Source organism: Haemaphysalis longicornis, unplaced genomic scaffold (assembly GCF_048455015.1).
Source record: "Haemaphysalis longicornis isolate Haplotype H1 unplaced genomic scaffold, Haemaphysalis longicornis Haplotype H1 scaffold_5, whole genome shotgun sequence".
Classification (NCBI taxonomy): Eukaryota; Metazoa; Arthropoda; class Arachnida; order Ixodida; family Ixodidae; genus Haemaphysalis; species Haemaphysalis longicornis.
In genome coordinates, this window is record NW_027526385.1 from 82,816,334 (window position 1) to 82,835,544 (window position 19,211).

Here is a 19,211-nt window from a genome sequence, read left to right on the forward strand (position 1 = left end):
CGGCATCAGCATGTCGCCGCCTGCTCCGCGTGGCCCCAAACTGTAGACGTGAGGGCTCCTGTGACATGACCAGCGCGCTGGCCGCGGTTGGCGCGCGCTGTTCCGCCATGTGTACACTTGACAGTTCTGGGACTGACGTCATGCCCGGTGCATGGAAATCACTGCCGCGCGCTCGCGCGCGCGCGTCCACACCGGCAGTGGTGCGACGAGAACGGTGACGTCACGAGCGCCCTCCTGTCATGGCGGTCGCCTCGGTGTTCGTTTAGCCGAAACCGAAACTGAGACAAAGAAATGCGGCTGTAAATAATTATTTACGCTGCTATCGGCCGTCTGACGTGCCGTTCAATGATTAGTGGACTAGTAGGCACCCATAGTAGCGAAAAAAAAAATTAACACGAAAATTTCGTGTCAGTACTCCTTTAAATATTTTCAAGAAAGTTAAAGCGAGTACGCCCGTGTGCAGATATTTCGGCGCACGTTGTGGATCCCCAGGTGGACCTAATTAATACGTAGCCTATACCCACTACGGCGTGCCTCACAGCTCAGGTTGAAGCGTCTGCGCGTAAAACTTAAAATTTTGAACTTTTGTAGGAACTTTTGTAGTCAGTAGAAAAGCAGAGTTACCCGCCGCGGTGGCTCAGCGGCTAAGGCGTTGCGCTGCTGAGCACGAGGTCGCGGGTTCGATTCCCGGCCGCGGCGGCCGCTTTTCTGATGGAGGCGAAAAGCAAAAACGCCCGCGTGTACGAGATTTCGGCGCACGTTAAAGATCCCCAGGTGGTCAAAATTAATCCGGAGCCCTCCACTACGGCGCGCCTCATCGCCTGCGTTGCGTCGGCGCGTTAAACCCTAAAATCAATCAAGAAAAAGAGTTCTATATACAGACAAATCCTGGTAGCGCGGAAAGGGGCCAATAACGTGCCTTACAACCATAGCAGCGGAGTATCTGCCGAAAGGAACGTTGGTGCAGTGCATTACGTTACTTTTTTTTTTTTTTTTGATTTTCTGTGCTCACAGCCCCTTTGAGTGAGTCGTCTTGAGGATGCGGCGTCGTCATATAGCGAGAGGAAATCCGGCTGCGCCCCTTTTGCTGCGGCTAACGAGCCCGGGAAAGCGTTTTGCGTAGACGCATCTCGGAATAACTGGCGATGCGGCGATCTCCTTTTCAGAGAATGCGGTCGTAATTGCACCCGTTATACGTCGTAGCCACCCGTTAGTGAGTAGCGTGTGATGACGTCATGACTTCATGTACGGCAGTGGGCGACTTCGGCTTCTTACCACCCATTGAGCCGTGCCCTTGGGGAGGCCTCGAGAGGGTGTTACTGTTTTAACGACTTCTTTTAAAGACGATAGTCTTTCTTGGGCTACTTAAACCCAGAAATTTTGGTCTGTCTGTATGTCTGTGTGTCTGTATGTCTGTCCGTCTGTCTGTCTGTGACTCGATTCAGCCACCCGGCCAAAGCAAAACAATGCCTGCGCAATAGTCTTGTATAGTCACAGCTAAATCTACCCGTCTTGGTCCGGTGTAATGTTCATACGTGTCAACATTGTTGAAGAAGACCAAGACATTACGCAAATATAAGACGACAAATCAATACAGAAGTGATATTTGCAGTGTTCCTTTATAAAAATTCAAACATGCTTGACTTTTGCGAAATTAAATACTTAATCAACTGCAGAAAAAGAATTCACTGCGCCGTCGCCTGCTGTCGCCAGCGCCACTATAGCTTCTGGCGCCATTTTAAGAAATCAACCGGCAACAGTTACGCAAGGTTCCACTAGATAGTTTCCACGTTCTGCTTGCAACGCACGTGGAGTAGGGAAACGCGGTTCTATAAACGTTGAAGTAGGGTGCCTCGATTAACGCGCGTCTTCGCCGTACGGCAGCGTTCGCATCGAGACACCCGGTTTGAAGCAGTGGAACGCGGGAAATTTAAAATGATTTAAGCAAACCTTTGGTGTCTTTACCTTGGGAGGAGCGCGACGCAAGAGGAACAACATGAGAGGTGAGTGGTAAAGCGAAGGGAGGCATTTACTTGGCAAAAGTCGATAAAGACTATCGTCTTTTGACGACATTTGCAACGAAAGGAGCAGATACGCGGCCAATTTTTTGTTTCACTACAGCCGGTGCGTGCATGAACTGTATAAGCACGTCTGGTGTTAAATCTCGTTTCTTTTACTTTGTTCATTGCTGCGCTTCATATGCTCTAAGCGAATGAAGCATTGAGAAATTGGCGTTCGTAATACCATTACGAAAGAACAAGAAAAAAAGGGAAACAGACGGAAAAAAGGACATGAACGTAGTTGCAAGTACAGAAAACTCTTGTTATGACGAAATAGTTTTATTCGAAATCTCTCCTTATTCGAAGTGCTTCAGTCAGTTCACCGGGAGCATACCGGTTATAACGAACTGTCGCTTACAACGAAATCAGTTTTCTGTAATGAAGACTTCGTCATACTACTACCACTTTCGCTTTACAACCTGCCGTGGTGGCTAAGGCGTTGCGCGCTGCTGAGCACGATCGAGGACGCGGGTTCGAGTTCCGGCCGCGGCGGCCGCTTTTCTGATGGAGGCGAAAAGCGAAAACGCCCGTGTGTACGAGATCTCGGCGCACGTTAAAGATCCCCAGGTGGTCAAATTAACCCGGAGCCCTCCACTGCGACGCGCCTCATCGCCTGCGTTGCGTCGGCGCGTTAAACCCTACAATCAATCAATCAAGCAATCATGGTTTACTGACTTCATTTTCAGAGAAAAGGTGATGGCTTCCGCATTCCGGAGCGTGACTTCTGTTACCTCGAACCGTCATACGCTGCTTTCGGTTCGCGCGTCGGGAAGGGGGAGCTATGCGCAGCCGCTGTTATTTCCACCGTCTTCCAGCCTTAGCACACGGCACATCGGCACAGACGGCAATGACCCCCTTTCTTTTATGCCGATGAACGCTGAGCGGGAAGGCTTGGGGGGGAAGGGGGGGGGGGGAGGCAGCGCGTCCTTCGCGTTGAGCGAGTTTCGTTTTGTTGTGTGTGTGTGTGTGTGGTTCCGAGACCGTACGGCGGGCGCATCGTTAAAACCGTCGCTTCCTGTCCGGGAAGGTAGCTACGCGCGCGGTGCGGTCGATGCCATCGGCGGCATCGAACTGTTCGCACGCGACCGACGGACGCGGCGTGCGACGATCGAGCGACGCGCGACCGCTGTGGAGAGGGAGAGAGGCAGGTCCGCCTGTGGCGAGGGAGATTCGGTGTGTACGTCCTTGCGCGGTTTAATCCCCCCCTACTCATTCCGCGACCGAGCCCGGACCTTCGTATCTTTAATCTTTTGCGGTTAAATACAAAAAATGAACAAAGAGAAAAGGACACGGAGGGTGGAATGAGGCCAATAACCTGTGCCTCTTTGATCCAGCGGTCTGATTGTATCGCCGGGGACGCTTATGATAATAACGGGTGCGCGCGAATGCGGGGTACGAGTCGGTGTTTGTTTTTCTTCTCTCTCTCTTCATATTCCCTCTTCCCACTTAATCGCCAACCCGCTTTTGTTTCCCCGATTGCCGAGGCGTCTACCCGCGCCGCCTCCGCTGTGCCCTGCGTGATGTGTGGGCTTATTGTCTGTCGTCCCAGGTGCAACTTTGCTATTGCCTGTTCTATTTCGTTTTTGCGTGTCATTCATTACGCTCTTATCTGTGTTGCCCGTGGCTATAAAAGGCGCTGTTGGGCATCGTGTATTCCGGATAGCAACTGAATGCCCTGAAAGCTGCTGACAAAAAAAAAAAAAAAAAGAACCGAATAGATATATAGATGGCCGCTTGGTACATCCAAAAGCTTTGCGTAAGCCTTTTCCGAGCTTTGTAGAGTGATATGGCCAAGTTCACGACGTTGCTATGTCTAGAGGAATATGGAAGAAGTTACTGTTACCATGCGTGCAAGCCTTCTTGTTGTAACTGAGAGCCTCCTTAGCGGCTGGTAATGGAACTTGACTTTAAACTAGCAGGCAAGCTGTGGGTTGGTGTGTGCCACTAATTTCAAAAGTTTGGCTTTGTTGTCTGTGCAATGATGTTCCGCACCATTGCCACTACTGCGGGGACATTGAAAATTGCGCTGAAAAATTGAGTGGTCAAATTGCGGTGCCACAAAATTTCATTTCAAATGTAACAGCATTGGTGCCTGCCCTTGCTTCTTTGTGGATTAAAGCCTGGGACAGACAAAACCGATTTTTGTGGAGTGCAGGTCCTCCAGCTCGCATGAAAGGCAGTTTTTTATATGCTGGGGTAACCGCAAGGGATTTCTAAATGAACAGGTGGAAATCGTTTCGATTTCCCACTAAAATTTTTGAAGTCTGAATGGTGGCGACACGTAGTGGCTAAACGTGGCACTACGTTATGTGTCCAAACAACTCCGTCGACTTCAACGCGCGATTCAAAAACTGCATGAATGAATAGGAAAGGTTGGACGTTATTGTTGTTTTAGCCGGGGACAAGTTTTTGAATACCTCTTAACCTCGCGTCCAATCAAAAGTGTGTTGCTGCACTGCTCACTCTGATGGTTGGCAGCATTCCTTTTCGCGGACCGCGAATGGCTCGTCGATGTAAAAGTTTCGTTTTCGAAAGTTCTAGGCCGCTATCAATGCAGAACCGTTTCGGGTGTAGGGTGTTTTAAGTGATGCCATTTCGTTTTGGATAAACCATACTCTGCAAAAATGGGTTGTCTGTCCCTTTAACTTGGTAGGCGGAATATTGTAGGAGCAGTCAGTCGACCCCTTGACATTGACCCCACGGCTCCCCTGTGTCTTGCAGCAGCATCAGCCCCGACTGGAGCCAGTGTTGCCACCCGTGCTGGGGATCAGCCAGCAGCAGCAGCAGCAGCAGCCCGGTGCCCTTCAGTGGCCCTGCTGAGGCCCCCCGAGGGCAGCAGCAGCCATGGAGGTTGCGCTGAACGGCAGTGCCGCCCTGCCCCCAGTGGCGGCACCAGTGGGCACCCAGGGCGGTGGCTCGGTGGCTGCCCGGGCCTACGACTACCTGCTCAAGTTCCTGCTGGTTGGCGACAGCGACGTGGGAAAGGGCGAGATCCTGGGGGGACTCGAGGACGGCGCCCTGGAGTCTCCTTTCAGGTGGGCTTGAGCTGAGCATCTGGCAGGCGTTTCCTCCTTTAGCGGAGGGAGGGAATGAGTGAACAACTTAACTTCGCCCGAGGAAGTGACTGATAGTGCTGTACTTGGGTACAACTTAAGATTGGCAACGGAAGTTGCTGCTGTGCCTCATTACCGGTGCAGGATGTTACTGCGCGGCACAAGTAGTGCGTTACTGGGAATATTTTGAACATGGCACGAGCCATTTCTGTGATTTTTTGGACTTGATACGCTTATAAATTTATGCAGTGACGACAAAAAAAACTACGGGAGACAAGGCAGGCGATATCGCGCATTCATAGCTATCTCCTTTCAAAATGCGCGTGCCTGTTGAAATTCGAGTCCATTGCTTAGGTGGAGTGATACCGTACATGAACTTTTGCCATTTTTAACTTGTTCCCGAGTATAGAGGTGTACTCCCTTTCAGTGGGCGGGCCCACAGGATGTGTTCAAAGTTGGCCCTGGCTGTGAACATACTTTACACTTGTTCTCATGGAGCTCGGGGTAACAGGGACTATGCCGCTGGTTTCAGGTAGGTGTAGGGCTGTAACAGACGCCATGCTACTGACTCCCACTTTCTGTAGGTGCAATGAGCTGCTGGATACCTAGCCCTCCCTAGTCGGTAATGATCAGTACGACTAGGGAGGGCTAGGTACCCAGGAGTTCGTCACACTTTGGGGAAAGTGGGAGTCACTAGCATGGCGCCTGTTACAGCCCTACACTTATCCGAACCCAGTGGCACAGTCATTGTCTTTTAGGAAAAAAATCGTGAACTTTTTACATTGATTTGCTGACTAAACTGTTGGGTGCATAGTTATTTTTACCAACGGCACGCAGTTACCCCTATTCATCATTCAAATTTCTGTCGTCAAGGGTGGGTAAGAGTGGAAAGTTTGGCAAATTGGTACTGGGACAACTTGTGCACGTTTCCTAGCATCCCGTCCTCATTCTTCTCGTGTGATTCTGTGTTTTGTGCTAGGAAATATGTATAAGTTATCGCAAAGGTTGCTTCTCTGCAGACGGAGGTTCCTAAGGAAATCACTTTCAGTCATTACACAACAGTGAATGAATGTTCTACAGTCGAACTTCGCTATAACGAACTCCGCTTCATCGGAATATCCGCTTCAACAAAATACTGCCAATCAGTCAGCTAGCCACTGAAGTCAATGCTACGAAGTCCTCGCCACAGCGAACCATTTGCCTGGCTCGCTTTCTCTTTAACGAAATTTTTGCTCAATGGAGCTGCAGTTGAACATTTACTTTATGATAAAATAAGCATAACACCAGCCACCTTTAACTCTTTTTATACATCCAGGGTGCTTAGTTTCACCGAAAACGTGCGCCGTGTGCCCACACCACTACGTATTAACAGAAACAAACTCGTAGATGGACGCCATTGTTTGCTGGTGATAACGATGTGGCTGCTGGCCGTTTTTGCAGAGGTGCAGGACTGGTTTACTGAGCCGGAGCTACAGCCAATCCATATCCAGTTGAAATCACGCAAGTGTGCCCTGCTGGGGCTGCGCTGTCATGTGTGTGTCGCGAGCAGCTGTCGTGGCAGTTTTCCTTCTACCATTCTTCAAAATCAAAAGCAGAAATGATGTTTCCGTATTTAGTCTGGAACCTGTGTCATCTTATCTTAATTGCACACGCTTGCGCTAAATGCAAGCCTGTCAGATGCCATCGTGCCCAGTCAGAGGATAAGATAAGAAAGACACTGCTCCTGACACAAGCAAGAGTGAGTAATGAGCTCAGTAGGTGTGCCCTGTTGCGTAGCAATATGTTTTTAGACTAAATTTTTTCCCCCTGTAATGAATGCTCTTTTTATGGACTGTAAAACCAGATAACCATTGGTGCATTTATTATCCGAATAAACACAACGTAACTGGGCGTCGTCACTCCTTTTTCTGAACATTTCGTTAAATGGTCAGGGATGCGGATAAATATACGGAGCTATTTTTCTTGCCCTTCCATGGTGTGTCAGGGCAGATTTCACCTCAACAAATTTTCGCGTCCGCGAAATATTTCGCACGTCCCGTGAATTTTGTTCTGGCAGCATTTGACTGTTGTTGCAGGTAACTAGCCTCATTAGCGCTGCCTCATTGAAAACTGGGGTCAGTGGCTGAAGTTCTTATAAACGACTTCTACACTACCTGAAACAGTTCTCGGAGTGCGTCCATTCTCGGCAGGTGAAGGTTTCCATAAAAATCATTTTCAGTCGTAATACAACAGTGAATGAGCATTCTAGTTACGAACTCCTGGGCTCAATAATGCTGAGGCAGTGAAAAACCATGTTCCACCTGGCAATGTAACTTGGATTGCATTCATTACAAATATGGAAGCACTGCTGTAAATTGAGAAGAACGCCCCGGTTCATAGATTTTAAATATTGGCACATCAAATACCGTATTTTTGCGCATATAACCGCCCCTGCATATAATCCGCACCTCACTTTTAGCCTGCCGGAAAAGAAAAAAAAATTTTCGCGTGTTGACAGCACATTTGATACAGGAAAGGCTGCACCAAAGCTACTGCTCAAGCAACACATCACATACTATGTAGAGAGAAAAAGCGTTTATTTAGCGAGTAGAATACACCGACTGCGAGGCAAAAGTCACAAAATTCGGTTGTTAGAGTACGCTTGTCCTTGTTTTATCTTCCTTGTCCTTGTATGTTTTGCGCAATCGCTGCCATGGAAGGCTCAGTCAGTGTTACTGCGTAGGAGCTTCACGGCACAACGTGCAGTGCCGTGCAGCTGCACTAAAGGAAGAACCCCGTGTATGATCCGCACCCCTAATTTGCCACTGAAATTTTCGCATTTTTGGTACGGGTTTACACACAAAGATACGGTAGCTGCTCTACGGGATGATGATTATTGATGATGATGGTGCTGACTCGCAGCGCGCCCGGCGGGTTTGCCTCGTACCGGACGACAACGGTGCTGCTGGACGGCAAGCGAGTGCGTCTGCACCTGTGGGACACGTCGGGCCAGGGCCGCTTCTCCACGATAATTCGGTCGTACTCGCGGGGCGCCCAGGGGATCCTGCTCGTCTACGACATCACCAACCGGTGGTCCTTCGATGGCCTCGGCCGATGGCTGCAGGAGGTCGAGCGCCACGCCCCGGGGGTCTCAAAGGTGGGTTGGTGCGTGCGCGTGCATGTGCGTGCGTGCGAGAGAGAGCGAGCAGCGCTGTCTGGTTTGTGATTGCAGAGTTCTGGACCTAGATGCTCCCACAAACCGTGCCCTCTGATTGGTTTGCTTATGTTTTGTTGCCATTGCCTGGCTGCACCCAGCTATCTTGTCCTGTGTTTTAATCAAAGGATGCGTTTTCTCCTCCTTCTCTATGCCTCAGTCACTATCCTAGACTGTCCTTGTCTGAGCGAAAGTGTTCACAATATCATGTGATGTTTCTAAAAACGAGAGTACTTCTGATAAATGCATGCAGAGCAAATGCCACGGGATACGATTCACCGACACTGGTCGGTGTATGTATGTCAACTTAAGGGGGCAGATAAGTCTTTGGGGCCAAAAAATGGTCAAAAAATTATTTTCTAGAAAATGGCGTTCGCAGCATCTATGGCCATTTTTCTATCAGTCTGCGAATTTCCTCATCATAAGGCGCCATATCTCATTGTAAATAGCATTTTAAAGTGCTCTCTACAGCTCAGTTCGCGCTGAATTCGATGGTGAAACGGCGGTTTTCTTGCAATGCTAAGCTAGCACTTTGCCCTCGCAATGTCGGCAGCCAGAGCAGGTACACCTGTAAAGTTTCTTGCTTTCGATACCTAAATCCGTGGAGAATACAATGTTGGAAACAAATTTTTCGAATGGAGGCTTTGGAAAATTATTATTGGGTTCAATGGGCACCACCTCTCAGCCATTTCTGGCAGAGTATGGAAGGAGGGAAGTTGGGTGTGTTGTAAAATGACCAAAAATACCTAAATCAAAAAAGTTCTTCCAACAATGCATTCTTTATTCATTTGTTTGCCTAGCCACTAGGTAACCACCACTCTGTGTGGAGTGGTTATTTTGTAATTGTGACCCAAAATAATGGCAATTAATCATTAATTATCTCTAAAAACAATCAACTTACAAAAAATCTATTTGCAGATTTGAAATCAGCACAAAAAGCTCCATAATGTTGTGCAGTTTCATTACAGTTGGATAGTAAATTTGAAAAATAGCTCTAAAACCAGTCTTCCCCCTTAAACTGACTGCTTCTCGACGGTGGTGTTTTTCTTCCAGGTTATTGAGAGGCGTAAGTTTGCGACAATAAGTGTTCTACAAGAACCTTGCTTTGCCCTCCAAGTTAAGGCAGTTTTATAGGCAGGAAAAGCTGGCATTACTGTGTGCCTGGAAGTGAAAGGTGTACTTCATAAGGTGTTCTGCTGCTGACACACCAGAACGAATTCAGGAAAGAAGCTGCTGACTGCCAGTAAAAAGTTCGAGCTGTAGCCAAGCAGGGATTTCATTGCAGAAATTCCCATGATGGCTTCACAACTGCAGCACCATATCGCCCTTTAGTGTGAATGCCCTTGGAAGTTAGCGTTGTATTTCTTCCTTTTTCTTTTCTTCTTTTGCGTTGTATACACGTTGCAGAGTTTCAGTTTATATTTATTTTCCTTGTATGGTACTGATTATGCACCACTCCGTTCAGTGATGCCATCAGGGCATTGAGGGTATCAGAAACAATAGAATAAATAAATAAATAAAAAATGGTGGGATTTAGTAGGAAACCTCGCAGCCACAAAAACACTCACTAGGTGTGTTCAGTTCGCTATTCATTTTTCTTTTGCAGTTTATTGGCAGTGGGAAGAGGGTATCTAACAGGAGCTTAGGTAGCAACAGGAGGGGAAGAAATGTGTAAGAGGCGTCTGCTTATAACAGTGCTTGGTCAGGTAGTAGCTGGCTGAAGGTCCGAAACAAAAAGCTTTCATTTTAAGCGTGTCGCATATGCATGCTGAGCTGGTGGGTGATGTGATGGTGTACTGCATTTTTTGCCGGGTGCAGTGTATAACTCTGGCGCCTTAGGCCGTCTGCTTTAAGCTTGCATCTCGTGATAGTAGGTGTAGTTTATATTGTGCACTTCTGCTACCCCAAGAACGTTTAAAAGTACAAAAAAAATTAACATTGACAATTGGTTTCTTTATTTTACTAGTGCGATTGTCTAGGAACAGTTTATAAACAATGCCCTGAAATAGGCAGTACAGATCAGTGAACGTTAGAAACAGAAACCAGAAAGTGCGTCACACAAAGATTGCTGATAGTACAGAAATGGGGGACATTTTATGAGGCGTCAAATCCTCAGAAACAAAGTAATAGCTGGAAATGCGTACGGAGAGCTGAGTGCAGGTTGTTTGATTATGCCAATGGCGGTTCATGTATTGTGAGCTCTTAGGTGTAAATGTGTAGGCATGTTCATCAAGTCAGTGAAATCTTTCAGGTTCTCTTAGGCAACAGGCTGCACCTAGCCTTCAACCGTGAGGTGGGGCGTCAGGAGGCGGCTGAGTACGCCCACAAGCACGGCATGGCCTTCTTCGAGGTGAGTCGTTTCTCCTTGGTGTTTATTATTTTCTCTGAGCCTGTTAGCTGTTAGAGAAGTGTCAGTTGGGCAAGGTGGTATTGGTTCATTCTGCTCAAACAGAGCCAGGACGATGGGCAAAGAAAAAGAGGTCGATGGGACACACGCTAACAACTGAAAATTTATTTCACAGTGGTGGTAGTACTAACTGAACAAGTGAACTGAGGCGGACTAGTTGGTGCATGAGGCTACTTAGAAAAACAGCACTAAAACAATACGACAGAAACAAAGACAAACACTGCGCTGAACTGCCAACTGAGTTTTATTTTGATCAACAACAAATATATACCAGAATTGAAACAAGAAAAGGAGGAAAATCATAACAAAAACAGACAAAAAGGAAGTTGATAGTTGGTAGTTCAGCGCAGTGTTTCTCTTTCTGTCGTGTCGTTCGTAGCGCTGTTTTTCAAAGTAGTACAGTCGAAACCCGCAATAACGAAACCGCCGGAGAAAGCAAGAAAATTCGCTTTTGCGGGGATTTCGTTGCCGCGAGAATGAAACATAAACGACCGGAAAATTGGCCACAAACCAAAAATTTATTTCCTAAAGTCGGTTATATTACTTCGTGAGCCTTACCTTGCAGAAAACGTCACAGTTCAGCTATCACTGTACAAAAGGTTCATTGCTAGTCGTCGTGCGCGCCCAAGAACGAGATCGTGTCAAACGCATCCAAAACATTCCGTGGGTTCACCTTCTCTGCACGTTTTCCGCCCTGGCCCTCGGCACCGAGTACGTTCGATCATGCAAGTGGAGTCCAGCTTCTTCTGTTTACGAACTTTGCCAGACAGAGTGGCACCTCGTTGCACCAATACTGTTTACAAAACTTAGTGAGCACCGCTTTCTAGACGTCCAGAAAGGTCACAGCTGTCACTGTTTTGTTTTGCGCACGTGCGCCATTGAAAACTGGTGGGATCTTTGCTTTTCAAAATGGTTGAGCTAGTTGCAGGCGTTTCCAAACTCTTGGGCGATGATGGCTGCCTTATCTCGTAGCGATAAAAACCTCCACTTTTGGGCTGGCGAAGGCATCTTACTGAGAGCAAACATGCCAATCGCCACACACAAACAACAAACGCACCGTTACGCACGCGCTCTGTTCAGCGGTAGTGGGCTAGCTTAGCCCAAGCCGAAGCCGCGACTTCAGTCACCATGTGTCGCCCCCTGGTGGTGCCGCCGCGAGGCTGCCTCCACGGCCGCCGGCTGCGCGGTCTTTTGTAAACAAATATGGCGGCGGCCATGCAAACGTGCTGTGGCTGAAGTTTACGCACTTTGAGTCCAAAAAAAAATGCACTTGAGCACTTTTTGGATACAGTTACCCTCCAACGGGTAGGTAAAATGCCGACCAAACTTGCACCGAATTTCGTTAACGCGGGATCAGTTTCTGAAAACGTTTCGTTGCCGCGAGATATAAAATACATGGGCGTTTATGGACGTTCGCCGGGGATGCGAAAATATTTCGTTGCCGCGGGAATTTCATACCAGCGGGATTTCGTTATCGCGGGTTTTGACTGTACCAGCCTTTACCAAAACGTAAGACCAAAGGCCAGTTTAGGGAAGGGTAGTAAAGGTGGGGAATGCAGTGCCTTCAGAGATGGCATGACAGCTTCGCAGGCACCATCTGCCAGGTCACTTTTAATGGAATATATCCGTATCGTGCGGTAGACATCTGTCCATGGAGTAATAGTCTACTGGAGTGCTTGTGGGTGTGTGGGATGGTGTAGTGATGCCTTAGTGATGTCGTGGAAAGAAGGAACAGTCCCAAAAGAGGTGTTCGAGGTCAGTATATGTGAGTGAATTGCGGAATGTACATTTAAGAGAAAGGTTGGGTGAAAGCCGTTTTTAGATAATGTGCAGGATGCGGCCGTAATCGGCGAGGAGCTTGTGGCAGGGGAGGGATGCCAATTGAGTATCCTTGAGGGATGGTAGCAATGTAGCGTTGCTTCTGCCGCACTCACGATGAAGTAACTGTAGGCAAAGAGGTAGCGTTCTAAGACGTGCTTAGTGGGAAGTTGCAGACGTAGAATGAATGTACTGTCCCGCGCTGCAGAATGTGTGGCTTGGTTACCTGTGCAAGCTGACCTATGGTCAAGAGCCAAATCAGCCCGTACAGATTCCCAGTTGGGATGAAATAGGGCAGCATGGGTCAGGAGTTGCTTTGGGAAGAGGGTGGGCATCTGCTCTCCTCAATCACAGCACGCTTTGGCTGGGCCAGTCTTTGATCTGAACTAGTTTTGCAAACTGTTTCCTATAACCACGGAAAACCCCATGACGACTTGCAGCGCTACATTTTGTTCTTTCATTGTTTATTTGCATGGAACAAGCTCCGTTCCTTGGGTCACTTCATAAAGAGTAAAATTCTATTTTTTTCAGTGATAAATGGACGAAATTGAGCATTGTGGCTCACGTTTTGTTGACGCTACCATCTTTGTTGGGAGTTGGCTTTGAACAGTGATGACCTTAGCAATGACGATCCTGAGATAATTGTGGCAGAGCTTTCAGAGCGCAAGAAAAAGGCAGTTCCGAAACAACATACAGGGCGAGCTGAACTCGTACGATGTCATCATTTAAAGGGGCCGTGAAGAGAAAACACAAGTTTTGTTCATTCAAAAGATTGCCTTGTTAGAATCATGCTGACACCACTTTTAACATTAACTTCGCTCAAATGAGCTACATAATTAAGAAAAAAGGGAATGCCCATGCGACCCACTAGCTCATTTCCCGCAACAGAACGTATGATGTCATACCAGCCAGCTTTGTGGTTGGCGGAGGCCGGAAAAAGCAAACGCAATTAGGCAGGGCTTATAAGCTTGACAAACGAGCTATTTGCACTTAAATTTAGGGCACATCCTTGTTATATCAGTAAGAATGATGGGACAAACAGTGGAGGTTATGAAAGCACACACACACAAAAAAAAACATAGAAGTAGCGATGCGTATACTGCTGTTGGCACTGTGCACTCTATGCTTCGTTTAGATGCACAGCACTGTGGGGGCTTTGGCGTTGTCTCAGACGACGCTGGCTGACTGACGCAAGCGACGGTGTCTTACGTGACCATATTTGTCGAGCGAGCGCCATGTTTGCGAAGCTGTTATTTTCTTTATGAACAATAACAAGCCATGTTTACAAACGGTCATAAACAACCCAAAGGCAGAAAATGGCTTGCCGCGGTGTGGTGGCGCCATCTAGGTTGACTAACAGTAAGCAAGTCTCCACTCCACACCAAGTTTAGCTGAAAGGCCTGTTCTTATGATGTCATTGCAAACGTCGTTCAAGCGCACGTTTTGGCATGAGAATCAAAATTTTAGCTTAAATTGATTAATTTCGCAGTGAATGAAGCATCGTTTGCTTTCGGATTAGGGCTGGGGGCACTATAGAACACAAAATCTCTCGAATAAAACAAACTTGTATTTTGTCTTCATGGCCCCTTTAAGCAGTGTATTGAGGCAATAAAAGATAGCTGATTTCAAATTATGCTGCTATAGAGATGCTGCAAAACATAGCTGCAGTTTACTGCAACAGTCCGGGGCAGTCTCTTTTCACTAGCTTTTTGTTAAAATGCCGTATACTCCAATCAAGGTGAATTCACAGGGACGACTGAGGACACTTGCTCTTTTGTAGCATGTACAGCGCAAAAACGTCCACTTAAGACAAACTTTTTTTAATGCAAACAGATTCTCTGATTTCATTTGAGTTCAACCTATCAGCAATCTACTGTAAGTGATAGTGAGTGAAAGCTTCAAGAAGTTGCATTGCCAAAGGAACTTTTTGTAGCCTTCTCTTTACTTCAGGTAAAAGATGCTTCATACAAAATGGGTATTTCTTGCAGAAGTTTCTGCATCCATTAAAATCTATTAACTGTTGAGCTTGCACTTAGCTAGCAATTTTCTTTTTAAGAAAAAATGTGTGGTTAGCTTCAGTAGCCTGTGAATTGTGCACTGAGCATGTTATGTGGGACTGCACAGAAATTAAAATTTTTCATTGATTTTTTGTCGTGACATTTGCAATGTGCACATGAGCTAGATCTTGTCAACTCGTGAGCTAGATCTTGTCAACTAGTAAGTCATAGTCTTTCAGACCTGTAAAGGCAGTGCCATGGCATATTCCATTCAGGCTAGAATTAGGAAAACGAATTTTTAGGGCCCGAATTGCTGCAGTACTAGTTACAGCGCAGACTGTTCGGGATTTTCTTCATCCGTGGCACGGTGCCGTACAGTAACAGACTGGATCTTGTGAACTTGTTGCGTGCATAGTTCCAAGCCATTAGATCAGCCGTCATATCTCATTTACAATGTGCCTAGAATGAGGAAGCTAATAGTTATATCATTACACTAACGAAGAAAGACTTGTTGCACAGGTTGTTCCCGGTTGCACTGCAGAATGTTGTGTCTGTCCGTGTGCCAGGTGAGCTCCCTGTGCGACTTCAACGTGACCGAGTCCTTCGTGGAGCTGTCACGGATGGCCCTCCGGCGGAACGGCATGAAACACCTCTGGCGCTCCAATCGGGGTGAGTATGGAGTGTGCTGTCGTTTGTTCGAGGCATACACTAAAATCTCTGATATGCCTTCTCTTCACGTGTCGATGAACGATGAACTAAAAGCTGCCATTCTCTAGAAAAAACAGTTTCAATGCCAAATTGAATAAAAATACAGTGAATAAATAACCAGCACAGCTAAAAAACGGACGCTTATTTTTAAGGAATAGTTGTGGGTTTGTATTGATCCTGTGCTGTATATCTTACCTCAGTGTCAAGAAAATGCAACGCAGTATCTACTTGATGTGCACGTCCTCCTTTTGCCTCCTATTCAAGGCTTAGTGATCAGTTTGCGTTTTCTACCATCCACTTGGTTGCAGGAAAACCCAGCTGTCTTTCCCTGTGTGACCGATGTGATTAAGCAGTGAATCTGATGCATCGCACTGGTGTAAGGAAGTAGGTGACACGAGTTTGAGGTTGATATCTCACTGACTGAGTTGTGCCTCAATGGGCCTGCTTATAGCTATAGTTACTGCCGTGGCCTGGCTGCAGTTTGAATGGTGAGTCTTCACAGTGGGGCTCTTTGATTTCGTCTCGGACTCACCGTGGACTCTCCGAAAAGCAGTCCGGCTTTTGTTTTTCCCATATATTCCAGTGGTGTGCAGAATCGTCAGGCTAGCCATGGACTGTCTGCCGTGAGTCCAAAACTAAATCGGAGCGCCAGTGGGTGCTCAAATGCCATTTTGATTTGATGGGCCATGATGTACTTCTGTGAAAGTTCCTACAAGTCCAAATACCACAGTACCGTCTGTATTATTGCCACAAGAAACTTTCGCCGTCAGTTAACTTTTAGTGAGCTGAGTGCTTTTCTGTATGGCAAGGGGCACTTTAAGCAACAGCTGTAATGTGGTCTTTGAGCACTCCTTGGAACAGTTACATTGTTCAATTGCACTTATTGTATTAGAGGCTTAGTTGCTTCGCATGCAAGGATCAGGTGGTTCAACAGCCATTAAGCCTCGGGTTGTCAGCTAGAATTCTTGGGTGCTGTACTACACAGGAGTCACATATGAAGGCATTGTTCCTTCATTCTTATTCCACGGAGATTCCTTTAATTCGTCTGTTACTTTTAACACCCACATTCATAATTTTCTGCAGTACAGTGATAAAAATAGGTACAGGAAGACTAGATGCAGGAAGTCTAGAACATACCAAGGGCAAAAGGCCCCCCATGGTATGTCTTGAGCACATGTTCAGTATCGCGTCACACTGTAGAAAAATGGGCACTACTACTTACTAGCTGGGACCATCAGCATACTGGAACAACTAGCCCACTTCAACAATGTACTGAAAACTAATACCAACTAGCCCAGTATCTAGGACATACACCAATATACAACCAGAGTCCTTCAATGCTTCACTGGTCACGAAACTGCTCCGTAACTCAATGGGAGAGCTTCATATGCTGCGTTTGGCTGCCGCGCGGTGGCGCCACCCTCTGACTGAGGTCACTCCTCGGGCGGCGTTGCGCTGGCTCGAACGGCGGAGCCGCGGCGAGTTGTGTTTGTTTTGTGCGGGAAAAAAATGTAACGTGCATATCGCGCTCTTGTGATGCGACTTAAGTAGTGCAACGACGATGCCGAACATGTGTTGCATCCCGGGATGTCGTTCCTTGTACAACGATACCACAGAAAATGCTTCCTTGTTCTGTTGACCGAGCGACGGGCAGCTGTGTGAGAAATGGAGGGGCGCCATTCCAAGGCAGTGAGCAACGGGAGATTTCAGCTTCGAATATAAGTGTGCGACAGTGTGTGGAAATGCACTGTGTGTGAGAATGGAAAAAGCAATATACCCTTTTGAGAGCATCGTTGACCTAGAATTGTACAAGGCTAACTTAAAACCGGATTTTTGTCATATCAGTCAGGTTGTAACGGTGCTTCATTACCTGTTTGCAAACTTGTATTACCTTGCGCTCAGGCTCGCGTGCAAAAAAAAGCTTTGGGACGTCCTTGTGCTTTTACTTTTCATATTTTCGCGAATTGTCCCTTAGGGGTCGTTTTGTTTGTTTTCCAACCGCGCGTGGCCAATTCCGGTTTCTTATCTGGCGTTTCAACCGGAGCGCCCGTTTGCTCTTTTTGTCGTAGGTCCCGTCGGGAAATATTGTTTGATATGGAAAGGGAGTTCTCGATCCTATTTCCATGGATCTGAAATTAATAACGTTCCAAGAATAATGCATGCATAGCAAACGCCGCGCAAACACGCTTTATCGACGTTCATTTGTTCAGGTCACACTGCGGACTGCTTCTTAGACGTTTGTGTTTCATTCTAGTCTTTTGTAGTGCAGGAGATCGCTAGCTCGCTACGTTCAGAAAAGCTTTGCGTTGTTCATGGCTACGTGGAAATATTCGGTTTCCTCCGTGTGCTGCACATCGCAGCGCGAAAAAATAAATTTTTGTACGCTAGACCACGCTCTTTTGTCTCCCTTGGTAACATTGGAAATTTTTCGTTGCGTGTGATAAAATCAGTTTCAATGTTCTTTTTTTGCTTCCTGTTTTTGCCAGGATTGCAAAGTGTGGAAGCAGAAAGTGGTGCAACAAAGCGTGGTGCAACATATATCTATTCGTGTTTTGATCCTTCGCGTTTCCGCAGCGTTTTTATATGTTCTGAAGTATGTACCCACTCATCGAAACGACAATACTATTGGGCTATCGCTTTTAGCGTTCTGTGCATTCCAGAGCAATCAACGGATTCATTACCCGTAGTCTGAACGACGCGTACTTGGTTTCTTTCAGTTTTTTTATTGTATTATCGATAGGCCCGCAGCAATCCGTGACTACAAAGCTACCGTATGTGTGGTATTTACAACTTTGCTTTTAGAAAAGAAGCAATATAGATTTAAAAATCCGTAAACATGACGGCGCAGCGCTTGTGCCAGAGCACACAGAAGCTGTTGCTGTTCGCGGCCGAAGTCTACGGTAACTTACTTCGAAAAATAAAACCCCACTGTAATAACTGGACTATTCATCGCTAACTACTACGAAAAAAAACACACTTAATCAGTGCGCAGACACCAAAAGCAGCAAGCGTTTGCACGCCAAGAGCAGGCCAATACGCCGCACGTGCGGCGGCTGGATGACCTTCGTGCGGCGGTAGCGCCTGTAGTGGCGCGCGCGGTCCCTATATGAAGCGAGCGCCGAAGTTTCGTGACCAGTAAAGCATTGATGGACTCTGATACAACTAACTGGCTCACTTCAGCAATGTGCAGGAAACTGCTATTGACTAACCCAGTATGCATGACATAGACACATTGTATCCAACTAGCCTGATTCCACAATGTGCATGAATCGTTGCCAATTAGCCCATTTTCACAACATACATGAATTGCTGCAACTAGCCCGTTCAACAATGCCCAGGAGCCACCACTAACTCCGTCACACATGAATTGCTATAAGCTACCCTAGTTCAACAACGTGCAGGAATTGCTGCTGACTAGCCCAGTTTCCACAACATACCCACATTACCACCAACTAGCCAAGTTTCACAACAGGCATTAATTACAACCAAGTAGCCTATTTGAGCAACACAAGAATTGCTACCTAGTATCTATATTCCACAAATGCACAAACATTAACCAACTAGCCTGTGCCCAAGGATGCAAGTTTGATTCCCGGCCGCGGGGGCCACTTTTCTGATGGAAGCAAGAAGTGCAAATGCCCATGTGTAGGAGATTTCGGTACACATTAAGACCCCCAGCTGGTCAAACGGAGCCCTCCACTAGGCGCGCCCCATTGCTGGTGTAGCTTTGGGGAGTGAAACCTCATAATCAATCAATCAACCAACTAGCCTGTCATGAACTGCCAACTAACCTAGTTCCTCCACACACGTTTATGCATTGCTGCCAACTTGCCCATTTCCACAACATGCCCGAATTATCGACTATCCTATTTCAACAACATGCAGGAATTGCATCCAACTGGCCCATTTCCAGAACATACAAAGATTGCTGCCAACTAAGTCAATTTCCGCAACGTACGTGAATTGCTGCCGATT

At 46.9% G+C, this 19,211-nt stretch overlaps 1 protein-coding gene across 5 annotated transcripts in view; it reads left to right on the forward strand.

The window, feature by feature from the left end:
- LOC144138535 (ras-related protein Rab-40B-like) overlaps window positions 1–19,211 on the forward strand; it is a 48,633-nt gene that overhangs the window by 23,300 nt on the left and 6,122 nt on the right. For 4 of the 5 annotated variants that reach the window (XM_077670867.1, XM_077670868.1, XM_077670871.1 and 1 more), the window contains 4 exons: window positions 4,782–5,095; window positions 8,015–8,249; window positions 10,558–10,656; window positions 15,095–15,197. In XM_077670867.1, the coding sequence (XP_077526993.1) occupies window positions 4,905–5,095; window positions 8,015–8,249; window positions 10,558–10,656; window positions 15,095–15,197 (628 nt within the window). In that variant the 5' untranslated portion in view covers window positions 4,782–4,904. The remainder of the gene's footprint in view (window positions 1–4,781; window positions 5,096–8,014; window positions 8,250–10,557; window positions 10,657–15,094; window positions 15,198–19,211) is intronic. The other variant, XM_077670872.1, reaches the window with a different exon arrangement.